This window comes from Ranitomeya variabilis, chromosome 3, assembly GCF_051348905.1.
Source record: "Ranitomeya variabilis isolate aRanVar5 chromosome 3, aRanVar5.hap1, whole genome shotgun sequence".
Classification (NCBI taxonomy): domain Eukaryota; kingdom Metazoa; phylum Chordata; class Amphibia; order Anura; family Dendrobatidae; genus Ranitomeya; species Ranitomeya variabilis.
Window position 1 is genome coordinate 506,576,700 of NC_135234.1, and position 22,901 is coordinate 506,599,600.

The 22,901-nt window shown below is 41.2% G+C and overlaps 1 protein-coding gene across 2 annotated transcripts in view; it reads right to left on the reverse strand.

Annotated features, from left to right (window-relative positions):
• GABRB3 (gamma-aminobutyric acid type A receptor subunit beta3) overlaps positions 1 to 22,901 on the reverse strand; it is an 820,257-nt gene that overhangs the window by 387,247 nt on the left and 410,109 nt on the right. Inside the window, exons 1-3 of one of the 2 annotated variants that reach the window (XM_077296874.1) lie at positions 7,571 to 8,379; positions 7,317 to 7,408; positions 7,012 to 7,079 (exon numbers count right to left, since the gene is read on the reverse strand). In XM_077296874.1, coding sequence (XP_077152989.1) covers positions 7,012 to 7,079; positions 7,317 to 7,408; positions 7,571 to 7,674 — 264 coding nt within the window. In that variant the 5' untranslated portion in view covers positions 7,675 to 8,379. Of the gene's footprint in view, positions 1 to 7,011; positions 7,080 to 7,316; positions 7,409 to 7,570; positions 8,380 to 22,901 lie in introns of those variants that run through there. The other variant, XM_077296875.1, reaches the window with a different exon arrangement.

A 22,901-nucleotide genomic window follows, 5' to 3' on the forward strand; every position in this document is an offset into this window, starting at 1 on the left:
AAATTCAAAGTTTTTTTTCACAAATAAATGCAAGTAATATCAAAGAAATTTTACCTTTATCATGAAGTACAATATGTCACGAGAAAACAATGTCAGAATCATCAGGATCCGTTGATGCGTTCCAGAGTTATAACCTCATAAATGGACAGTGGTCAGAATTGTAAAAATTGGCCCAGTCATTAACGTGCAAACCACCCTTGGAGGTTATGGGGTTAATTTTTTTACTGTGATTGCCTTGGCTTGTTTTTTTATTTCATTTAACAATAAAGAAACCACTAGCAGGTTTTGAAGCAAATACCATGGCAAAATGCTCACGAAGAGGTTTGGGCACCTTTTAGGCCTTCCCTCTGACTTTTACTGGAAAGTATAGAACAGGGATATCAAACTCAAATACACAGAGGGCCAAAATTAGCTTGGACAAAGTCGCATGCCAAATTTAATATTTATTAAAACAAATGTCTACAAGTGAGGAAGTATTAGCTTGCCAAATATAACGATGAACCTTTTCATATGGGAAAAAAATTAAAGAGATTGTCTGATGGACAAAGCACATTTTAATTAACAGATCTTAGAACAAAATGTTGGAATAATATAATATGTTATGTAAGAGCAGTAAAAAGCATATGGCCAATATGTAATAACAAAGTATTAAAAACCTTGATACTGATAATACTGATAATAAAGTATGATACCAACAAAAGTGTTCCCAAGTATGACAGTATGATACCTTCACTGTGAATTCCTCAACAGTACCCTCCACACGCATGATATGATGATCCTACTGCACCCCCCTCAACCACTTGGAAAAGTATGGTGACCCAATCAAGTATGATTCCCCATTTGTAACACCCACACAGCCCTCCATATAGTATAATGGGCCCTGCAATACCTTCCATACAGTAAAAGGGCCCCACGTAGTGCTTTATACAGTATAATGAGTCCACATAGTCCTCCATACAGTATAATGGGCCCTACATTGCCTTCCATACAGTATAATGGTCCTACATATTTCTCTGTACAGTATAATGGCTTCTCAAAGTGCTCCATACAGTATAACGGTCCAACATAGTGCTCCATATAGTATAATGGGACCACATAAAAAAATACATAAATACTCAACTCACCCTGAGAGCAAAGTTTGGCCCAAGGGCCAGAGTTTGACATATGTGGTACAGACTAAGAAAAAGAGACAGCCGACAGCACGTCAATCCCAGGATGCACACTCCAGATCCAATGACCTAATTGGAACTAAATGATCCAAAAAGTAAAAGAGGAACAGTATCCAGTCCAGGTGATGAAAATTCAAAACATTGTATCATGGCGGAATAAAGTTTTTCCTTCTTTTCATCACCTGGACTGGATGCTGTTCCTCTTTTACTAATATGTGATACAGACTGTCTTCAAAGTAGAGCAAGCCTGAGGATTGGTCAGTTAACCTCTTTTGTCTGCAAACAGCAGTCAAAAGAACAGCAAATCATGAATACCAAATAATTTTTGCATTAAAATGTATGTGTTCATTCATTTGAGCATAGTTAGGGTTTTCTCTGCTGTTTTCAAAGCGGAATCCTCCGGAATAAGATGTGTGCAGATATCCAAAGAGATATGTCACCGCCTGAGATGTCTGCCAATGATTCTATTTTAGAGAAAACAGGAGTGCTTAGAAGAGGAAGCACTAATAAGTATAAGAGTCAGGTTAAATAGCTCATGACCAAACAATCGGCCAAAGGAACAGCTATCTACAGTGGATGGGGGCTTTACTCTAATGTAAACTGGTTGCCTTTCCTTGGGAATGTTGGCTAATTACATTTGAAACTATTGCCTGTGCATGTGAATTCTATTTACACTTAATTTTAGCATATCAAACATCTAGAGTGAAAAAAATAGATCTATGAAAAATATCTAAAATTATAAGATATATACAACTGTGCAGCATGCTAATGAATATTATATATATATATATATATATATATATATATATATATATATAGTAGACTGAAGGGGACACCATAAAGATTAAGTACTTGGGTCAATAGTTGAATAAAAATTATTTAGGTGTTAAATTGTTAGTTGTGATACCGTTATGCAGGTTTATGTACACAGCTATTCAGTTTGGTAAATTCAGCAGAAAAAGCTGATACAGTTGTAAAGCTTTGTATCAGCAAAAATGAGGACACAACACAAAGTTCAACAGAAATATGCATCATAGAGGATGCATATAACATTATAACATATGCTACAACAATTTGAAAATGTACAAAAAAGTTAACTAGGAGTGGATTTCCAGAATTTAGTTACTTTACCTCTATAATTTTTCCCAAAAATGCCATATCAAGAATTCTTTAAACTTAAGTAATCTAAATGCATGTCCTTGGTAGTGTTATAATCTGTTAGTTATATATATTCGCCAACACAAGAGTTGAGTATTGAATTGTGTGTTTAAACTAAATAATTTCAAACTAAACATATGAATTTCATATTAACTGAAAAATAATTAGAAATAAAAAAAATCTTAAAAAAGGGACACATGAAAAGTAGCTTGTCATATGTATAATTTTATAACTGATCTATAGACATGTCATAAAATCATATTTGGTGGAAGCCTATCATACTGATCCACAGAAAAAGGGGCTTTTGGAACCAGTCATCAAAAAATTGGCCCATAGTGGGCTTGTCCTTTTTTTTATTAAATGAAGGAGTTAGGGGAAGAGAGAATACACGGGCATTTCTATAGCTTAGATTTAAATATAGCCATTTTTAAAAGATCAATAATAGAAAAGAGATATCAAATACTGAGAAACTCTTGGGTCTTGAGTTGTGATATAGTCTTTGTGCGTTATTTACCAATGAACCTACCTGCACCACAACTGTAAACCTTTTCAGTTCACCTACATTTTGAGCCATAGTAAGCACTTAAAGAGGACCTTTCACCAGATTGAGCATGTTAAACTGGCCACATCTTGGAATAGTGACTTCAAAGCTGTGTAAAATGTAGTTTTTAATTTCTCCTCACCACTGCAGAGATATTATATTAGCTTGCACCATATTAGTTTTTTTCCCTGCAGGAAACCCAAGGCTTATGATTGTTCAACGTCATGCAGAGGAAAAAGTACACAACTCGAGAAAATAATGTCCTATTGGGCTTATCATAAATTAGAATCTAAACTTTCCAATCTAATATTTCTGTACAAAGATGAGAAATTAAAAGCTAAAAACTGAGTTGTACTCAGCTCTGCAGCCACTATCCCATGATGTGGCCAGTTTAACATGTAATGTGCTCTAAACTGCAATGAGACTTAGCTAAAAATAATTTGTAGCCATGTATTGTAATGACAAGAGAAGAAGACAGCCTACATCTCTTTTTAAAGGGTGACAGACGGAAGCAACAAAAATAGGTAGACCTTAACTAACTTATTGTTTGCATGGTAAGGAGATATTACAGCTGCACACTACAAAAAGCTGTCAATTGTGGTTGCAACATGATACCCTTATAATGGTATAGACTCTGGAACATCTATGCAGGGAATTGCGAAACTGTGCAAACCCAGACAAAAAGTGATAAAATGTCATCATTAACTCCTAATCAAACAAAACAGAGATCACAGTTTGCTTAAAAAAAATAACAAACAGGACTATATGACATACAGTAAGCCAATCGAGGAAGTGGAAACTTTCAAAAACTTATAATAACCTGTATCTTAGAGGTTGTTATGAGGTGGAACCTGTCACCAACAAAAACTATATAAACCTGCAGATATGGGGTTTATACAGAAAGCCGAATGCTGCAGGGAGAAAATTAACTTTATTCTCCCTTTGCAGCATTCGGTTTCAGTCACGGGGCGGTTATGGCGAGCTCTCAGTCACTACTCTGAGACTACAGGGTGGCCACTATATCTGCACCCCCGTCCCTGACTGACACTGGCTCTGCATTGGGGGTGGCTGTCAGTCATAGCCAGCGACGTGGTTTTAGCAGCTGTCCTGTAGTCTCAGAGTGGTGACTAAAAGCGCACCGGCGCCAACCCTATGACTGAAACCAAATGTTGCTGGGGAGAATTTTCTCCCAGTAGTGTTTGGCTATGTGCAGGTGCTGGGAAAGTTAGTAATGCTATTAACCTGCAGATTAAGTCTATATCTTCAGGTTAATGGCATTTTTGCTGGTGACAAGTTCCCTTTAACATATAAATGGACACATTCACTTTGACGGACTAACAGAAAACATTACTGAGTTATAATATGATGCTTCCTGGGCAATATGGTAGATGATAACTGGAATTAAACACAGCCACTCCTCCACAGCCAATCCTCATTTTATACATTTTCAGAGCTACAACAAAAGCTATTCATGTCCAGAAAACCTCTTTAACTATTCCTAATGAATAAATAAATGAATCAGATTAATACAATCTAGTAATTGCATGGTTTTGTTCCATTAAGCACAAGGCTCTGACCATAACAGAACATAATCACTATGAAGGAAGAAAAAATGACTACATGTATTGTATAATATATAGCCAAAGATGTGAGATACCTACACATTGCACCTACAGAAACGTTTATGACTTCCCATTATATATTCATTTGCTGTAATACAAAGTTAGTTCCCACTTTGCAGCTGTAACAGCTCCCATTGGGAAGTCTTCCTACAACATTTTGGAGGTCTGTGGTAAGTTTTGCTCATTCATCTAGGAGAGCTTTTGGGATGTCAGACATGAATGTGACATGAGGGGCTTGGCACACACTTTCCGTTCGAATTAATTCCAAAGGCGTTTGATGGGGTTAAGGTCAGGGCTTTGGTTGTCCAGTCATATCCTTTCACACCAAACTCACAGAATGACGCCTGCATTGGGGCACAGTCATGTTGCAACAGAAAAGGATCTGTTACCATAAAGCTGGAGTCATAAAATGCCTTAGATTGCTGACACATTAAGATTTTCAATCACTGGAAGTAAGGATGTTAGACTAATCCCTCAACACCAACATTCGTCCACCACCAAAATTTACAGTTGTCACATTGCAGTCAGGCAGGTAACGTTCTCCTGACTTTTTCCAAAACTAGACCACCAAATAAAGTACAGTGATTTGTCACTCCACAGAACACAATTCCACTGCTCTCGAGTCAAGTGATCCTGTGCTTTTCTCCACTTCATCCGACACCCGGCATTGTGCTTGGCGACGTAATAATTGATTGCAGGTACTTGGGTATGGAGACCCATGTCCTAAAGCTCCCGGCACACTATTTTTGTGCTGATATTAATACCAGAGGAGGTTAGGAGCTCTGAAGTTATTGTGTTAGCAGAACGTTGGTGACTTTAATGCACTTTGCATTTCAGTATTTGGTGACCCCGCTCTATAACTTTATCTGTCCTGCCCCTTTGTGGTAGATTTGCTTTAGTAACCGCTTCAACTTTTCAATAATACCACTCACAGTTGATCATGGAATATTTAGAAACTAATTTGTTACAACGGTGGCATCCCATCATAGTCCCACATTGGTAGACAGTGAGCTCTTGATAATGACTCATTCTTTCCCAAATGTTATAAAGACAGATAGCATGGCTAGGAGCTGGAATATTTACCTATGGTCATGGGATTGAAAGAAAAACCTATATTCTATAATTAAGAGATGTGCCCCATTACTTTTGTTCATATTGTGTACATGTTTGTTTTTTTTACTTTTAAGTATTATTTTATTATTTTAAGTATAACGCTGGAAAAAGCACTATGGATTTCATTTTGGAGGTGGTGGATGCTAATTTGCTAATGCTTATTTGTATAAATACAGTATTTTTGACACAGTGGTTACATAGTTCATAAAACATGAAACTATTCATATTTTCTTTAAAAAAAAACAAGTGAAAAACTTCTATAATATGACTGCTTGAGAAGTACAATCTACAATAAAACATGCTAATGGATACAGCAGTTGCTCTGGACAATTAATAATGCACTTTCTGTATGCAGAAATGTTTCCTAACACTATTACAAGGAGGCCTAGGGCACTTTGAACAATATAAAACTGCATTGCCAGCACAATATTAAAAAGAAGAATATTAATGCTAGGGTGTTATTGATCATAGTGCTATTAGCAGAATAAATACAATATCTGCTTTGCTCATGAAAAATATTAAGCAATAACATTATTCTCACTATACTCACATTATATAGCAATTTATCTCCATATTTTTCAATCTAATTTTACTAACAAAAGGAATTATGTATAGTTTTTTTCATGTACAGCAATAGTAGTAATGCATAAACTATAGTCCAGACACATGCAGAAATTTGATTGTCCAACATTTCTACTGAGCTCATTAAATTCCTATTAGTTTACAATATAAAATAAATAAAACTTAATATTCTTTTTTTTTTTAAACACTGTCCCAGAGCTATTTACTGTCTTATAAATGAGCTGCTAGTCCAGAGACATTTCAGTAATGGTAGGCATATTAAATTATGGGATACATTAATATGAAATAATTACATACACTATCGGATATCGATCTGGTTGATATTTGACACTCCATTTTAATACTAAAATAATGAATTATAAATATTAGATTGAAGGTATTTTAATATTCGTTCCAAAGTAATTATGGAATTATATAGAGATTGCAGTGTCTTGGAGATTATTAAAATCCATGTGTGTATTGTTGCATGTATGTATGTATTTCTGTTTGGCTTTCTACACCAATTCATTATTAAATTATTCCATTAAACTAGAATCCATTCATAACTAATAAAGTAGCTCAACTTGGGAAAGTTTCAGCACCATAGACAGCTACCCCTAGAAGGTCTGAAAACCAGATGGTCTACACACACACAATGAAGCTAACACTGTACATGGATATTCTTTTCATTATTATAACACATTGAATTCCCAAAGTATATAGTAGGAGAATAAGGACCCCACATGATCGCAGCCATTTCTATATACCTAAGGAACTAAGTTCTGGCAGCACATTCACAGACCATGATTCAGCAAAAAGGAAGATATTATGAATAGTATGATCTTACCATGTTGACTTCGGACACCATGTCAATGCTGGCAATGTCTATATTCATTCCAACAGCTACTGGGGAACCTGGAGAACAAGAGTAATTGCTTTGAAGGATAGTCATTTATCAATTTTTTAAAGCAGGTCTTGGCCATCATGAACACTGGCTAGCTTCACAATAAAGAGTATATATATTAAGATAAAAAAGCTTGTATATATTAATTAAATGAAGCATTAAACTAGGCTGGTATTAATATATACTAAATGGAGTTTAGTATTAGAAAGTGAAAAATTTACATTTTGTACACTGTATTTATCATTTACCTCCAAAGTCTGGTCTTAAACGGATGTCATAGCCTTTCAACAGTTTGTCCACTGTTTCCTTCACAAAAGACATGTTACCAGGATCATTGACACTGTGGAAAGATGCATTGGAGGTCAGCAAACTTTGAGAAAAAACTCACTTTTATAAAATGTTACAGTTAGGTTGACCCCCAATTGACAAAGCATAAATGAAGCATTACACCTAATGAAACCATCAAAAGTCATCCCTGATTACATACAATGGGCAAACTTACCTTTGGGCACAACACACAACTGCCACCAGGACTGGAGCAGAGATTAACCCAAACAGGCGTCCTCCAAGAGAGCTCCACATGCCTCCACTCTTCCTGTGCACCATGAGAAGCAGCCACTGGGGGCAGATCCACCACCAGCTTCTGGGTCTACAGGCTCAAACCTCAGTACTTACATCCAAAGAGGCTCTTAGAGGTACAGGCACTCCTCTGCTAGTAGCTTTATCTGCTGGACATGGACTTTTAGTGCCATAAACAGACTAGCTTGAATGTATGGGGGTTGAGATAGTTCTGCCAAGAGAAGGGCAGCTAGGGTTTAAATGTGGACAATAAAGGGAGACTACTAGGGGAAAGCCCTACAAACTAAAAAAAATGAAAGAATGGAGCCTAGCTTTCCTAGTTAAAGGGCTCTAGTTTGGTATCTTCTTTCATCTGCTTTAATATCACTGGATGATGGCATCTAAGGGAATCGCAGCAGTAAAAATCCTCAGGATGATGTACAGGAAGATTTCAGGTGTCTCTTGCATTTTCTCAAGCTCTGCTGACATGATTGAAGAAGGATAAAGCTGCCAGGTATATGGGACAAGGCTTCTGTGCGCAGGAATGGGCACCATGTGAAGTCGATCATCTAAAGAAGTGTCACCAGGCTGCACAACTGGCACAAAGCTGCAGACTGCCCCTGACCATGTGGAGCCACATTGCTGCTGGGGAGCCCTTCAAACTCCCATAGATACAAGTCCAAGTCATCTGAAGCCAGAAAGGACTCGGCACTGCAGCAAGAAGAGTCTGCAGCTGAAGCCAGATCCAGCTCTGGTATTTCCCTTTCTCAGCAGAGGCTGGAGACAACACGTGTGTGAGTGACGGGAGGAGATCCTGGGATTCCCTCCCCCAGCAGCAGAACCTGGGAATCTGTATGCAATATACAGAGCAGGAGCTACTAGATCCAGGCGTCCAGCTGCAAGAGCAGCACACAATGCATGGCTCCTTGAGCAATTATGGGGTTAAATCTGGGAACCCTGCAGAGGGTGACAGTAGTGATGATTGCTAGGATTCCTCATTGACCAAGGCATTTTTAACTGTTTTCTTTCCAGAGGACTGGGCACAACTGGCAGCAGCCGCAATAATTCCCTTTTGTGGTAAAGAATCCTCAGCAGATTTATGCCATTTGCTCCTGCTGTAATAATGCTAAGAGGCCATCTGGCATCCTGTGAGAGCTCTGGACTTTTAGAGGTAGTATGGCATTTACAGATGTAGCCAAAATGATTTTTTTTTTTGCATTTTAACTCTTAGTGGTTCATTGATCTGTTCATTGGGATTCCTAAAGTTGGATTACCTGCAGTCCTGGCATAGTCATGTCTTCTGTAAATGTAGGCTGTATATTAATTATTGCACAGAAATGTAATTATTTCACACCAAGTGTGAGTCCCATGAACCAGATGGTGGTAAGTAAGGTATGGACAAATTTTATGGGGAGCGGAAAAATAATAAATAAAATGCTATCCTCTGTGGTAAGACTTTCCCATTAAGTTCTACAACCGGATTGCAGCCGTAATTGACATATTCCAAGCATCACGGCACTTTGTAAGTGCTGCACTTAAAACCCTGCCGCTTGGATCAAATAGGATTTTACTAATTGAAGCTGGCTAATCTTCCTATAGTCTATAGTACCACTGACCTCAGCAGAGTCTGCTTTCAGAAGCACTTTATTGTACTGCATGGCATTAGTAAGACAACTGACTGCATAATGTTTCTTTACTTTTTTATTAGGAATACAAATACTGTTGACTGGATTAGATAAATAGTGGTTAATGTTGAAAAACAAATAAATTAGTGGCCATTAGTGTATGGCCAAATACCTTCATTTTATTAATAAGGGCTGAGTACAATGTGAAGGAAAATTCTCTAATTTCTTTCATTTTTGTCTAGATCATCCTTTGGACGTGCTCTAAAGAATACAGCAGGACACAGCATAGGTAACAATTCCCCAATGTACTGTCAGAAAATGTCTCTATAACCACAGGAGCCATCCAATGAAAACCTGCAAAGCTTCGGTGTATTGAGACAATAAACTGCAAGTGTAAGCTGTCATGATCTGCTGACTGTTTCTTCAGCAGTCTACAATGCAATTAAGACCAGCGCTCTGTGGCGATGTATCGTGGGTGATTATCGCACAAGCATAGTTCATGGTAGACTGCCGTGAGAGACATGGAATTCTATGGTATGCTAGATATAATATTCCTTAATATTCCTCAACCTTTACGTTGCATCACCAGTAAAGAAATGTCCTCAAATTATGGAAATCAGAGGGTGAATAAACATGGTAATTATATGCAAATGATTATAAAATGTAAGCAAAATTTTCAAAACATCTTGATTTATTCAGTTTCGAGTATGACCGACACAAACAAAAATATCAGCACTTACACGCCTTGGCATGCTATCAATGAGGTTATTAAAGGGGCTGTCCACTACCTGGACAACTCCCTTTTCAATAAAGTAGCCGCCCTCATGTAATAAAATCACCATCTACTTACTTCCCATACAGGTGCCATTCCAGTGAAGGTGGCGCCAGTTCTCCCTGGTTCGTGTGACATTATGATGCCATGTTAGCCCTGCAACCAATCAACGACCGCTAGTGGCTGCTGCACTCTCACTAAGTCCATTTGTCCGAGGTTCATGTCTTCTGTCAAACAGATGAAGTGAGAGCGCAGTAACCTTGTAGCTGCAGGACTCAAATGACATAAGAATGTCATGTAAGCCCAGGGAAACCTGGTGTGAACATCGCTGGAACGGCACTAGTGCAGGAGGTGAGTACCTGGTGTTTTTATTTTATAAGGGGTACTACTTAATTTAAAAAGATGTTGTCCAGGTAGTGGACAACCTGTTTAATGGTTGAGGAATGTTCTACCACACTGAATGCACTTGGCCATGCAATCATAAAGATCTACTGCTGGCAGCTCCCTTTGCAATTGCAAACCAATGACGTCACAGATGTGCTCAATGGGAGACAAGTCTGGAGATACTGCAGGCTATGGAAGCACGTTTACGATTAGCAGACTGATCACAATAGCACCAGCAACATGCATCCTGGCTTGGTGTAGAAAAATGGCTCCTGGGACATTTTGATGAAATTGCCGTACCATTGGATCTATCACCAAATCATTAAAAAAACAAGCTTTTAGTGATTTTAGTGCTTTTTGTACCTGGAATGAAGACAGGAGGGGTCCAGCTCTTATTTGGTAACTCTCTTCATACTTAAGCCTCAGCACATTGAAACTTTTTATGCAGCAAATCTTTACAGTGAGGAATAAGCCTCTATGTTTCCTTCAGCTGTGTCTTATCTTCAATTGTCTGCCAGTTAAACTTTGTTATTCCATCAGATAGACTTTTTACTGACACGGAAAACCTCCATTTTCTATCCTGTATTAGGATTATTCACCTTCCACCTGTAATGATGGCTCACCTGTCTAGTAGGGCCAATCTTTTCCACCTGCAGTATACTACAAAAATTATAGAGTAGGATGAAGCCTCTTACATTCTCCTCTTTGGTCCAAATTTTCTATCTGGGCATCTTACTTGATTCTCCCTGCAATTTTCTGTAAAGCCTTTTCATTTTAAGAAAAACAAAACAGCACCACTCTGTAGACATTCAAGGGTATGGAAGAAGAAGCTGGCCGCGAAACGCATGTCGGGGTGAGGGGACGCCAGGACCATCCACGCTATAGGTAACTATTAACTTCCAAATATACTACACTACATTGGTAAATGCCATATTGTGCCAAGTATCATCTGACTGTAGAGAGGCAGTAATCACTGATACGACTTTGTACGAGCCTGTATGTTAATTTAACACAGGTCTTTGCTGCTAATACTGAACGGCTTTTTAAGGTATGCAAATTGGCTGATAATTTGGATTGGTTACTAAATGTGGGGAATTTTCCTAGTGTTAATCTGGCGTCCCCTAGAGGGTATTTTGCTTTTTTATTGAAGTTCTTATTGTGTGTTGTCATATATGACTTAATAAAAAGATTGATTTTAATTAGTATGTAGGATCTCTTCTTTGTCCCTCGGATTGTCTAGGTGGGATTTGGTTTTGCATTCAAGGGTATGGGTAGACATACTAATGCTATTTCCTCTCTTCCTATTACTCAGCATTTCACACAGAAGATCATTGAGTTAACTCTTTATGGTCTGCATCCATCAATTCAAACATCACTCCTGCTGCTCAGTAGCACACCGACTGGACATGTTTGACCTTGGGCATATGTCCTATGAAATATTTTGATGGCCATAACACCAATCCCTTGAATTACAAATGTTGCACTTCACTGGATCTGTCACAGAGTCATTACAGCATACATATAAACACATTGATTAGTATAATACGGTACATTGCTTTACAGACAACAACAAATATTAACATGGCATTATCACAGTCCTAGAAACTCCAACAGGTAGCAGTGTGGTTTAAAAGCAACAGTCTATTGTATTTGTAAAAGGGTTGCAACAAATTTTCAGTCCTCTTACAATGGACTTACAGTGGATGTTCGGATTTGGCGCGTTCAACAAAGCTACTGTGAAAAGTTTGGTTTTCACCAAACTTGACCCCGAACCTGATAGAAGTGAATGAAGACTTGTGGTGAGCGAGTATACTCGTTGCTCAGGTTTTCCAGAGCATGCTACTAGGGTGGTCACTGAGTATTTCAGCGTGCTCGAGAATTTAGTTTATGTCGACGCAGCTGCATGATTTGTGGCTACTAGACACCTTGAATGCATGTGGGGATTGTCTGTTTGTTAGGAAATCCCCACATGTGTTCAAGCTGTCTAGCAGCCGCAAATCATGCAGCTGCATTGACAAACTAAATCTCCTCGTATGCCGAAATACTCGGAGACCACTCGAGCATGCTCGGGAAAACCCGAGCAACAAGTATACTCACTCATCACTAATGAAGACCCAAACTTCAGTTCTGTAAAATGGTGATAGGAAGGGCTAGGGGCTGCAAAAGGAAGCCAAATGGGAGTAAGAGCAGGACAATTAGGGCAATTGCCCTACAAACAAATGTGGATAGGAAAATTACTTTAAAAAACATTGAATAAAAACAAGAACAAATTATAATCTTGAACCAAGAGGCAGAGGTCCAAGTGGAGCAGGAGGTTGAGGAGGAGGTGGTGGTGTAGGTGGAAGAGGGGGCGTAGGAGGAGGTAGCCAACACAGGATTTTTTAATTCAATTTTTTGGGTGTAATCTGAAAACAGGTAGTGTAATAATCTGCTGGTCACTCTCTCTCTCTGTATACATGCTGTGTAATATTCAGCATTTTGGGGGGTTGAAAACAATTATGAGAGCATCATATAGGGGTTGTGGCCATGTTGCTAGTGTTGGTAATGTTGCTGCTGCGGAGAGATAGAGGACATGGTTGATCTGTTTCTGCTATGTAACACAATAAATACGGATTTGCGCTAGAGGAGTATAATAAAGGGGACACCTGTTGATATTAAGAGGAAATAAGTTTATAAATATTCCACCGGTAGCATCACTACTCTCAGTGTGGACACAGGGAAAAAATATATATACATAAAGCACTACACTAGGTAGTATCTGGGGTAAAGTCAATCTTATGCAGCAGTGATCCTGACATGTAACTATATTAAAATCAAAGTGTTAGAAAATTCATGTACCTTGGAACTTGTGGAGCCTTGCGTTGTGCTTGAACTTCTGCGGGAGTAAACTGAAGATACAGTTGAAGTCCTGACGTTGTAGAGTAATTGCTGTCTCACCTCCAAGGGTCAGGAATGTGTAGACAAAGTCAGTGGAGCGCTGTCCCGGCCGGTAACAGACGCTCAATCCCTGACCTGTAAGGTGGGCACGTATTCCGTGTGGTGTGTAATCGAAAGAATGGCAAGGGCCTGTTTGACGTTGCAGACCACGTGAGGTCACGTGACTGATATTCTGTGCAGAGCAGCTAATAGACCAGAAACAATCCTACACGTTTCGAAGACAGCGGACTTCTTCCTCAGGTTATTGTCAGGATCACCGCTGCATAAGATTGACTTTACCTCAGATACTACCTAGTGTAGTGCTCTATCCTAGACCCCACATGGAGAGGCCATCTGAGTAACTTTGGCAGTTCGGAGGAAGAAGTGGTGGTTACGATGCCCCAGCTACACAGAAAACAAGGGAGCATCACGGCCGGCCCCTAGCTTTTTCTCTGTCCATGTTGTTTCCTCCTCATATTGCGCTTCCTCCACTATCTCCTCATCTAGTCAGAAATTGTGTGTGCGCTTTTGGCATTATCACCCTGCTGCTGCTCGCCTGTCGGTGGTGCAACCTCACTTCTGTCTTCTTGCTCTCTGACTCATATACAACTTATCCACAAAGAGGAATTCCACCTTGCATTGCTGGAAAGACTGAGACTGTTTGAGCTGCAGCAGGCGACAGTGGAGCTTTTTTTAAACAGTTATCTGGTATTACTATGGGGAGCAATATTGCACCTGCATATTTGTTGAGTATTATCACCTGGTTCAGATAAAATTTGTACATATCATAGAAATGGATACTGTGCTGTAAGTTAGCCTTGCAGAGGATACTTCAGATAAGTCATAAAACTGTTTGATGAGGGAGGTAATATTCCCCTAATTGCCCACTGGGTAAATGTAGTGGCAGCTGGGCCTCAGGCGGAAAGCGTTTTGTCCTATCCAACACGAGGATTGCAGGATGTTTCTCTGTGGATATTGCCTCCTCTTCCTCCACCGCCTCATCATCTGGTCAGTGTAACACCTGCAAGACCAACTTCAGCACAGTCAGGGGGAAACTATAGCAGGCTGTTCTGAAAATCATCTGTTTGTGGGAAAAATCCCACACCGAGCAGGAGGATCAAATGGATGGATGGGGATCAAAGAACAGACAGATGTGTTGTTAGCCTGGTCTGATGGTGTGCAATAATGGGACTAATGAAATCTCACAGCAGCTCGGACCTAGCCGGTGTGACGCACATCTTTTGCCTGGTGCATGTGCTGCATTTGGTGGTGCAAGGCTACCTTGGAAATTTTACACATATGTCAGAGTGCCTGCTGAAAGTGCAGGGTGTTTGTGTGTGCTTTCGGTGTTCTCACATTGATGCTGCTCGCCTGTTTATGGGCATCACTGGCGTGTGGCTGGGGTGATACAAAGGACCAAGGTGATACACTTCCAGCCAAGGTCATTGCAGCCTAGCACACATGAGGCAATACATGCTGCTGTGCATGCACAACGAACGCCAAGTTGCCCGGAGTGTTACAAGTGCTGATTACCGGATGGCCACCCTGCTGGATCCACGCTACAAAGCACAATGTGCCATCCGTACTTCCGTCACTAGAGCGAGATTGCAAAATGTGGGAATACAAGAGCACGCTGGTGAAAGCACTACTGATGGCATCCTCACCTGACAGCAGGGGCTCCGTGGAAGAACAAAGCATATAAAACACACACCAGTTTAGGAAAAGTACTTATTTGGCCTAGAAATGACAAAGAGATGGCTGATGCCATATATTTATTTCCCCGACTACTAAAAAACACATACCAGTTTAGAAAAAATATTTATTTGGCCTAGAAATGGCAACAAGATGGCTGATGCCAATTATTTCCAAAACTACCAGAAAACACACAGCGTCTTAAAGTCACAGTACTCCCATAGGTGGAAGGGTGAAAGTACATGTAGAGGCTTAAAGGCACAGTTTTCCCACAGGTGGGGGGTCAGAGTACACACAGCAGCATAAAGGCACATTACTCCCACAGGTGGAGGGTGTAGAGTACACACAGCAGCTAAAAGTCATAGTACTCCCAAAGGCAGAGGGCAGAGTACACACAGCATCTTAAAGACACAGTGCACTCACACCGGAGGAGGGTGCAGAGTACACAGCAGATTAAAGGCACAGTACTCCCACAGGCAGAGTAGGTTGAGTAGGCAAAGTAAACAAAGTGCCTTAAAGGTACAGTTCTTCCACAAGCGGAGGGTGCAAAGTACATACAGTAGCTTAAAGGTATAGTACTCACACTGGCGGCGGGTGCAGAGTACATACAGTGGCTTAAAGGTACAGTACTTACACAGGTAGGGGTTGCAGAGTACACACAGTGGCTTTTTTGCTCAGTACTCCAACAGATATGGGTTGCAGAGTACACGCAGTGACTTTTTGGCACAGTACTCGCACAAATATGGGTTGCAGATTTTTTGCACAGTGCACAAACAGAATCTGTCCCTCACTCCATAAGTCCTGTCCCTAAACAAATGAGAGCAGAATGGTGGAGGCACTTGTGATCTGGCCTTTATAAAGGCCAGGTCACGTGGTGCGCTGGCCAATCACAATTCTTGGCATGACTGTAATGGCTCTGGAAGTGCCACAGTCTAAAATCTCGTTGATTGGCTGTGCTGAAGCCTTTCAATACGCTTTATTTGACTGGCAAACCCTAACAGGAAACCGAACGTACATTAAAAAGTCCGTGTTCGGAATTCGGTAACAGACACTAGGTGTCCGGTACGGACCCAGAACTTTACTGTTGGGGTTTTCTCATCTCGAGTCTTCAAACTTGTTAGTATTATCTGGCATTCTGGTTACTATTCTAAGATCGCATTTCTCGTCTAACTCCTTTTTATGTATTCCGGTATTGGCTTATTATTAAAGATAATAGAAAAAATTGGAGTCCGGCTCAACAGGACTGGATTTTCCTTTTCTTTTTATTTTTCAAAAGAAAATATGGTGCATTCAAAATAAAAATTTACATAGTCGACACGACTCAGACAACGCATTTTGACTGCACTAAGCAGTCTTACTCATGAGGAAAGGGCGAGGTCGGTGTCTGAGCCCCTGGTGGATGAGCATAGAGCACCTGAGTGAGCTGGAATCAAGTTTCTAATTATTATTAAAGCACCACTTCAGCATTTTGTTTTTTTCAGCGCTTGAGTGGTGATTCTAATGTAAGGTCCCTGCCCCCAGTCTTAGGCTACTTTCACACTAGCGTCGTGTGACGGACGTCGCAATGCGTCATTTTGGATGCGTTTTTTCTCCATAGACTTGTATTAGCGATGCATTGCGACGTATGGCCACACGTCGCATCCGTCGCGCGATGCATGCGTCGTGTTTTGGCAGGCCGTCGGCACAAAAAAGTTACATGTAATTTTTTTTGTGCATCGTGTCCGCCATTTCCGACCATGCATGCATGGCCAGAACTCCGCCCCCTCCTCCCCGGACATTACAATGGGGCAGCGGATGCGTTGAAAACCTGCATCCACTGCCCCCCATTGTGTATTTATTTCACAACGTGCGTCAGTATGTCAGGCCGACGCATGGCGATGGCCCCGTACCGATGCTAGTGTATAAGTAGCCTTATATTCACCCACCAATGTCTTCCCCTTTTTTTTTAAGCCGCTCTTGCACGCAGCACAATCTTTTGACCGCAACTTCTGACTGGCTGGAATTCTGAACTTATGTCACAACAAGCCACTCTGTGAGAGTCAGAGCTAGACTCTCATAAACTTCTATTGAGTTTTGACCTCCAGCTGCTAACACTGGAGCGATATTGCAGGTCACAAGCTGGCGGAGACCGACTGGAGTGATGGCGATAGAAGGGGTAGAAGGCGGTAGGTGAGCATGACAATATTGTCAAGGACCTTAGATTAGAGTCACCACTCCAGCAGTAAAATACAAAAAAATGCCTGAATGCTGGTTTAATGACATTGCCTCTATTGCCTGTTGATGCTGCATACTGAACTTTGGATTTCTGTGCTACTAACGTGACCACTCTAACTTTTCTTTAGAAGTACTGTATGACTTGACTGACTGATTTACATGACAAAATAGTCTGTTCCTACAGTATATGAGACAACCTCTTTAAGGGTAAATTCACATTGGTCAAATTTGTTTCAAACAGTTCTTGAGCAGTCCCAGAATATCCAGGGAAATGCTCCATTAAAATATTTGCATGAAATTTGCCATGTGTAAATTTTTCCAAATGTGCCAAGAGTTCAGCTGCAAAACATATGATCAGATAAATAATAATTGTCATAGAAATGCAATTTATCCCATAATTTTTTGCTTCCTGACTACATACTTAATATATCTTCACCTGCAGTTTGTGGATAGTTAATTTGTTAATCACTGCAGATAGCTGTAAAATTATTTAATTCTGAAATAAAGAAGTGAATGGCTGTTACACAATACATGAAATCCTACAACTTCAAGGACTGTGGTTTCAAATAGGTAATATTCGAAACTGAGCAATTTTGATTTTAAAATTGTACCAAAGAATTACAGTATAAGCGGTTTCCTAATAACTGGTGAGAAGTATAGCTACAGTTTAATGCAAACCCTTGAGGAAACTGCGATTCTGTATTATGAAAGGTAATTATACTGGATTTTATGAGTCACAAAAGACTGAAAGTCACAAAGATGTAATTTTGCCTACCACTGCAATGCAAGTCAGATTTTTTTTATATTTTGTATAAGAATTATTTATAATTCTTTTGATTTAGCATTCTTATTTACAATGGACATAACAAATATGCTATGTCTCACTAGGGGAGAAAATGGATTACAAACACTGGTGGGAGATTTACTCGAGATTCAGAGTGATCACAAAAACTCTTATGGTTTTAAAAGTTCACATTGAGACAAAGATTTATTATTTTTTTATGTTATATAACCACAGTAATATCTAACAGGTAAGGCCTTAACAAGTATAACATTTTTGATTGTAGAGAGATATGGTGCGAGGTCAGCGTAATATCCATAGGAGGTAGAAGTATTATGAATAAACACAAAAAATATTGGAAAGGAGCAGTGTTCTAGTCAAAGGGAAGGAGGTATGTGTGTTTTCTATTAGTGTTGCAAATAAATAATTGGCATCAGCCATCTCATTGCCATTTGTACGTAAAATGAATAATTTTTCAGGACCACTGAGTGTTTTCTATTAGTGTTGCAAATAAATAATTGGCATTAGCCATGTTGTTGCCATTTGCAGGCCAAAGAATTAATTTTTCAGGAACGCTGTGTATTTTCTAGTAGTGTGGAAAATAAATAAATCTACCCTTCCTCAATCTCTTTGCAAGTAGTGTGCAGAAAAAGCACTTCCAAAAATTAGGAGAGCATCATATAGGGAACATGGTGGTGCTGGTGCAGCTGCAGCAGGGAGAGGACATGGTCGCTCTGTACCCGCTTCTTGCCCAAATGCAACACCTTCCTCTGGTGCATGCAGGCGAGTGGACGTTATGCGTCCTTTCATAGGCATGAATACTGCTGCACGAATGGTGAGGCCATAAGATGTTGAAAAGGTGTTAAATTTTATGGCTGAGCGTGGCTTCAATTCCTTTGCATTATCTTCCATCAGGTCCACTGCAGACAATGCACAGTTGGCACTTAAGTACCATGGACATCCCACTTCCATCTCTCCCCCTTGCAAATCAGCCAAGGAGTCCAAGCCAAAAGTCATGCAGCAGTCTCTTCTGCTTTTTGATAACTCCACTGGGTGGGGTTCCGTGGCCCAGCACATGGCCATGCCCAAGGAAGTGGAAGAGATTGAGTGCACTGATGCCTAACCACTTGTTATGTTGAAGGATGGGTACATGGGATGGCTAGTGCAGACGTTCAGTGTACCGGCACAGCACATGTCAGATGATGACGAATCTCAGTTGCCAACTGCAACATCTTTCTGCAGTGTGCAGATCAGCAAGGAAGGCAGGGTTGAGGAGTTGGTGGAAGATGATGTGGGGGATGATAAGGTCCTAGAACCCACATGGAGCAAAGGCCAGCCTAGTGACATGTGCAGTTTGGAGAAGGAGGATGTGGCCACGCTGCCCCAGCACCATAGCAGTAGAGGGAGCAGGGTGCAAAGGCACAGCAGGTGGCCCCTAGCCAATACATTGCCTTAAACTGCCCACCGCACCACTGAAATCAGCACACCAAAGACAGCTATGAAAAGCTCCCTGGTGTGGCACCTCTTCAGAAAATGTGCTGACAACAAGCGACGGGTGTTTGGCGCGCTGTGTCTGGAGACCCTGAAGAGAGGCATAAATCTGAATTCCAAGCACAATTTGCAGTGGAGTACACATCTTTAAAAGCTTCACAGATCTGAGCCTCCTCCTTCTTGCTCTTCTGATGTGGTCTCGGCATCTTCCTCACCAGGACCGTATTTAGAGTTTCTGCCGCCCTAGGCACTTTTAGTGCGGCCTCTTCCTTTGGTGAGTATGACACTATCGGCTGTGACTTTGCCATAAATCGCTAATGTGAAAGTCGCCTTTTGCAGCAGATCTGGCAGTTTTTCCACATCTGCCATTTAACGGATCACTTACGGCAACACTGCGTTCGGCCTCATTCATTCCCTATGGGACTTGCGGACATGTGCGGCACTTGCGGTTTTGCCACGATCTGGCAAATGCGGTACTTGCAGCAATGGAAAAAACACTGCTAGCAGTGTTTTTTGTATCACCGCAAGTGCAAAACCGCAAGTGCCGCACATGTCCGCAAGTAGTCATCACTACCAGTCCCTGCACCTTCCTAGCTCATCCCTACCCATCCCTCTCTGACCTAAAACTACACTATAAAGCTTTAGGAAAAAAAAATTATTAACTGACATATTCCTATGATAATGAAACTCAGTCCCTGCCTCACTGCCTGTGCACAGACATCCTCCACCGGACCCGGTAATCACCGCTCGCAGTGGCATACCGGCAGAGGTGTATCTAGGGTTTCTGGCACCAGGGGCAAGAATTCATTTTGGTGCCCTTCCCCCCACAGGACATATGTGATTTGCACACTTAGTCATGTACCGACAAGCTCCTCTCCCTAATGCTCCCAATGTTCAATGAAAAACAGAGAAGCAGAAGAGAAGCTCGTTGTCACAAGACCACAAGTATGAAAATCACATATGAGTGAAGGGTCCATGTGATAACTACTGGAACCTGCAGAGCTGAATCCTGACATTGCAGGCTTCTGAATTCTCACAATGCATGCACTGCACACTTTTAGGATTTTCCCTGTTGTGAATTTCATTTTTCGGACTCCTCCTGTGGTCATGAATGGTACTTTGGTTAGTTCTGCTCTTGGACTCCCTCTGGTGGCTTTGAGCGGAACTGCTGGTCTTTGAGGTTTGCTTTCCCAGCTGCCCTCGTTTATTGTTGTGCTGGCTTCTCTATTTAACTCTACTCAGATCGTTACTTCATGCCAGCTGTCAATGTATCAGTATTGGTTCAGATCTCTCTTGGACTTCTCTGAGGACCTGTCTACTCCAGCAGAAGCTAAGTCCCTGCTAGTTCATTTGTTGTTACTGCTGCCTGAATATATTTCTTAGTACTGCTAAATTCTAGTCCAGCTTGCTATCATGATATTTCCTTGCTAGCTGGAAGCTCTGGGGTGCAGTGTTGCACCTCCACACCGTGAGTCGGTGTGGGGGTCTTTTTGCATACTCTGCGTGGTTTTTGTATTTTTTTGTGCTGACCGCATAGTTTCCTTTTCTATCCTCTGACTATTTAGTGAAGTCTGGCCTCCTTTGCTAAAACCTGTTTCATTCCTGTGTTTGTGACTTTCCTCTTAACTCACAGTCAATATATGTGGGGGGCTGCCTTTACCTTTGGGGAATTTCTCTGAGGCAAGGTTAGGCTTCTATTTCTATCTTTAGGGGTAGTTAGCTCTTAGGCTGTGAAGAGGCGTCTAGGGAGAGTTAGGTACGCTCCACAGCTATTTCTAGTGTGTGTGATAGGAGTAGGGTTTGCGGTTAGCAGAGTTCCCCCTTTCCCAGAGCTTGTTCCTATTACTAGTTTACTCATCAGGTCATTCCGGGTGCTCCTAACCACCAGGTCCATAACATTTCCCTTGCCGGTGGACAGTCATGTCAGCACAAGTATGTGATTTGTATACTTCTGACCACATTCTGACTAGATGTGCCCGGCCTCGCTCAGTTCATTTTCATTGACGGAGGCCACATATGTCTAGTCAGCATGTGACCGCATTAATGTAAATCCCCAGCACGAGAGAATCCTGACAGCATGCAGTGCGCACTGTGAGAATTCAGAAGTCTGCAGTCACAAAGAATGACTGCAGACTCATCACAAACCTGGACATCCCCTTTAATGCTCCTAACATAAATAAAAACATGAGAGTTAGTTAGTATCACAAATAACATTTACATCCAGGTACTTTATAGATGACGTCGCCTCTGGAGCCGTTCTTCTTTTCTTCATCTTGTCCAAAGATCCCATGATGAGTTTTCTCATACACAGCCGTCTCTGCAGACTTACATCTTCTCCGCTCTTTTGCAGAAAATCTCCACATGACGCCCTTAAAGATACAAGTGTCATTATAATGCTCCTGAATAAAAAATTGCCCCTCACTATATTGTCTGCACAAAATATGACCCCCACACTGTCCCTCTTATGGTACATGCTCTTCACACTGACCTTTCCATACCACCTACTCTTCACATTTTCCTCTCACACTGTGTCCCCCTATAGGGCTCAGTATTTATACTGTACTCTCTCATCACACTCCCCCTCCTTGGTATACTGTCCACTCCTGGCTGTGCCCTTACACTGTCCCTCCATGCTACGCCCCCATTACTCAGTTTCTATTCTGCACCCACTCACTTTTCTGCCCCCATACTGTCTCCTCACACTATTCCCCTCCCTCCTCATACTGTCTCCTCTCACATCCCCCCTGTTCACCATCCTGTCTCCTCATATATTTACCCCCTCACTTTCTATACTGCTTGCGCACCTGAATCCCCATGCTTTGTCTGCACACATCCCATCACCCTCACTCCCAGAACTCTGTCCACATCCATTTTTCACATCGCTACTCAAACTGTCCATACACATTCCCTCGTTCGCTGCCCATACTGTCTGCACCCATCCCCATATTGTTTCCTCATATATGCCCCCCATTTCCCCATACTGTTTCGTCATACATGCCCCCCATTCCCCAGTACTGTTTACTCATACATGTCCCCCATCCTCCCATCCTGTATGCATGGCTTGGCTCACTGTCATGATCTCCATGGCTAGAGAACATAGCATAAGCCTATATAGGAACAAGCTCTTGGAAGATGGGAACTGTACTGACCATGAACTAAACCTACCGCACAACTAGAAGTAGCCAGGTAGCATGTCCTACTTTTTATCCCTATATGCCCAGCGCCGGCCGGAGAACTAAATAATGCTAGCAGAGGGAAATATAAGACCTGGCTCACCTCTAGAGAAATGCCCAAAAAGGAGACAGAGGCCCCCCACATATATTGGCGGTGATTTTAGATGAAATAACAAACACAGCAGGAAAATAGTTTTAGCAAATTTGAGGTCCGCTTTCTAGATAGC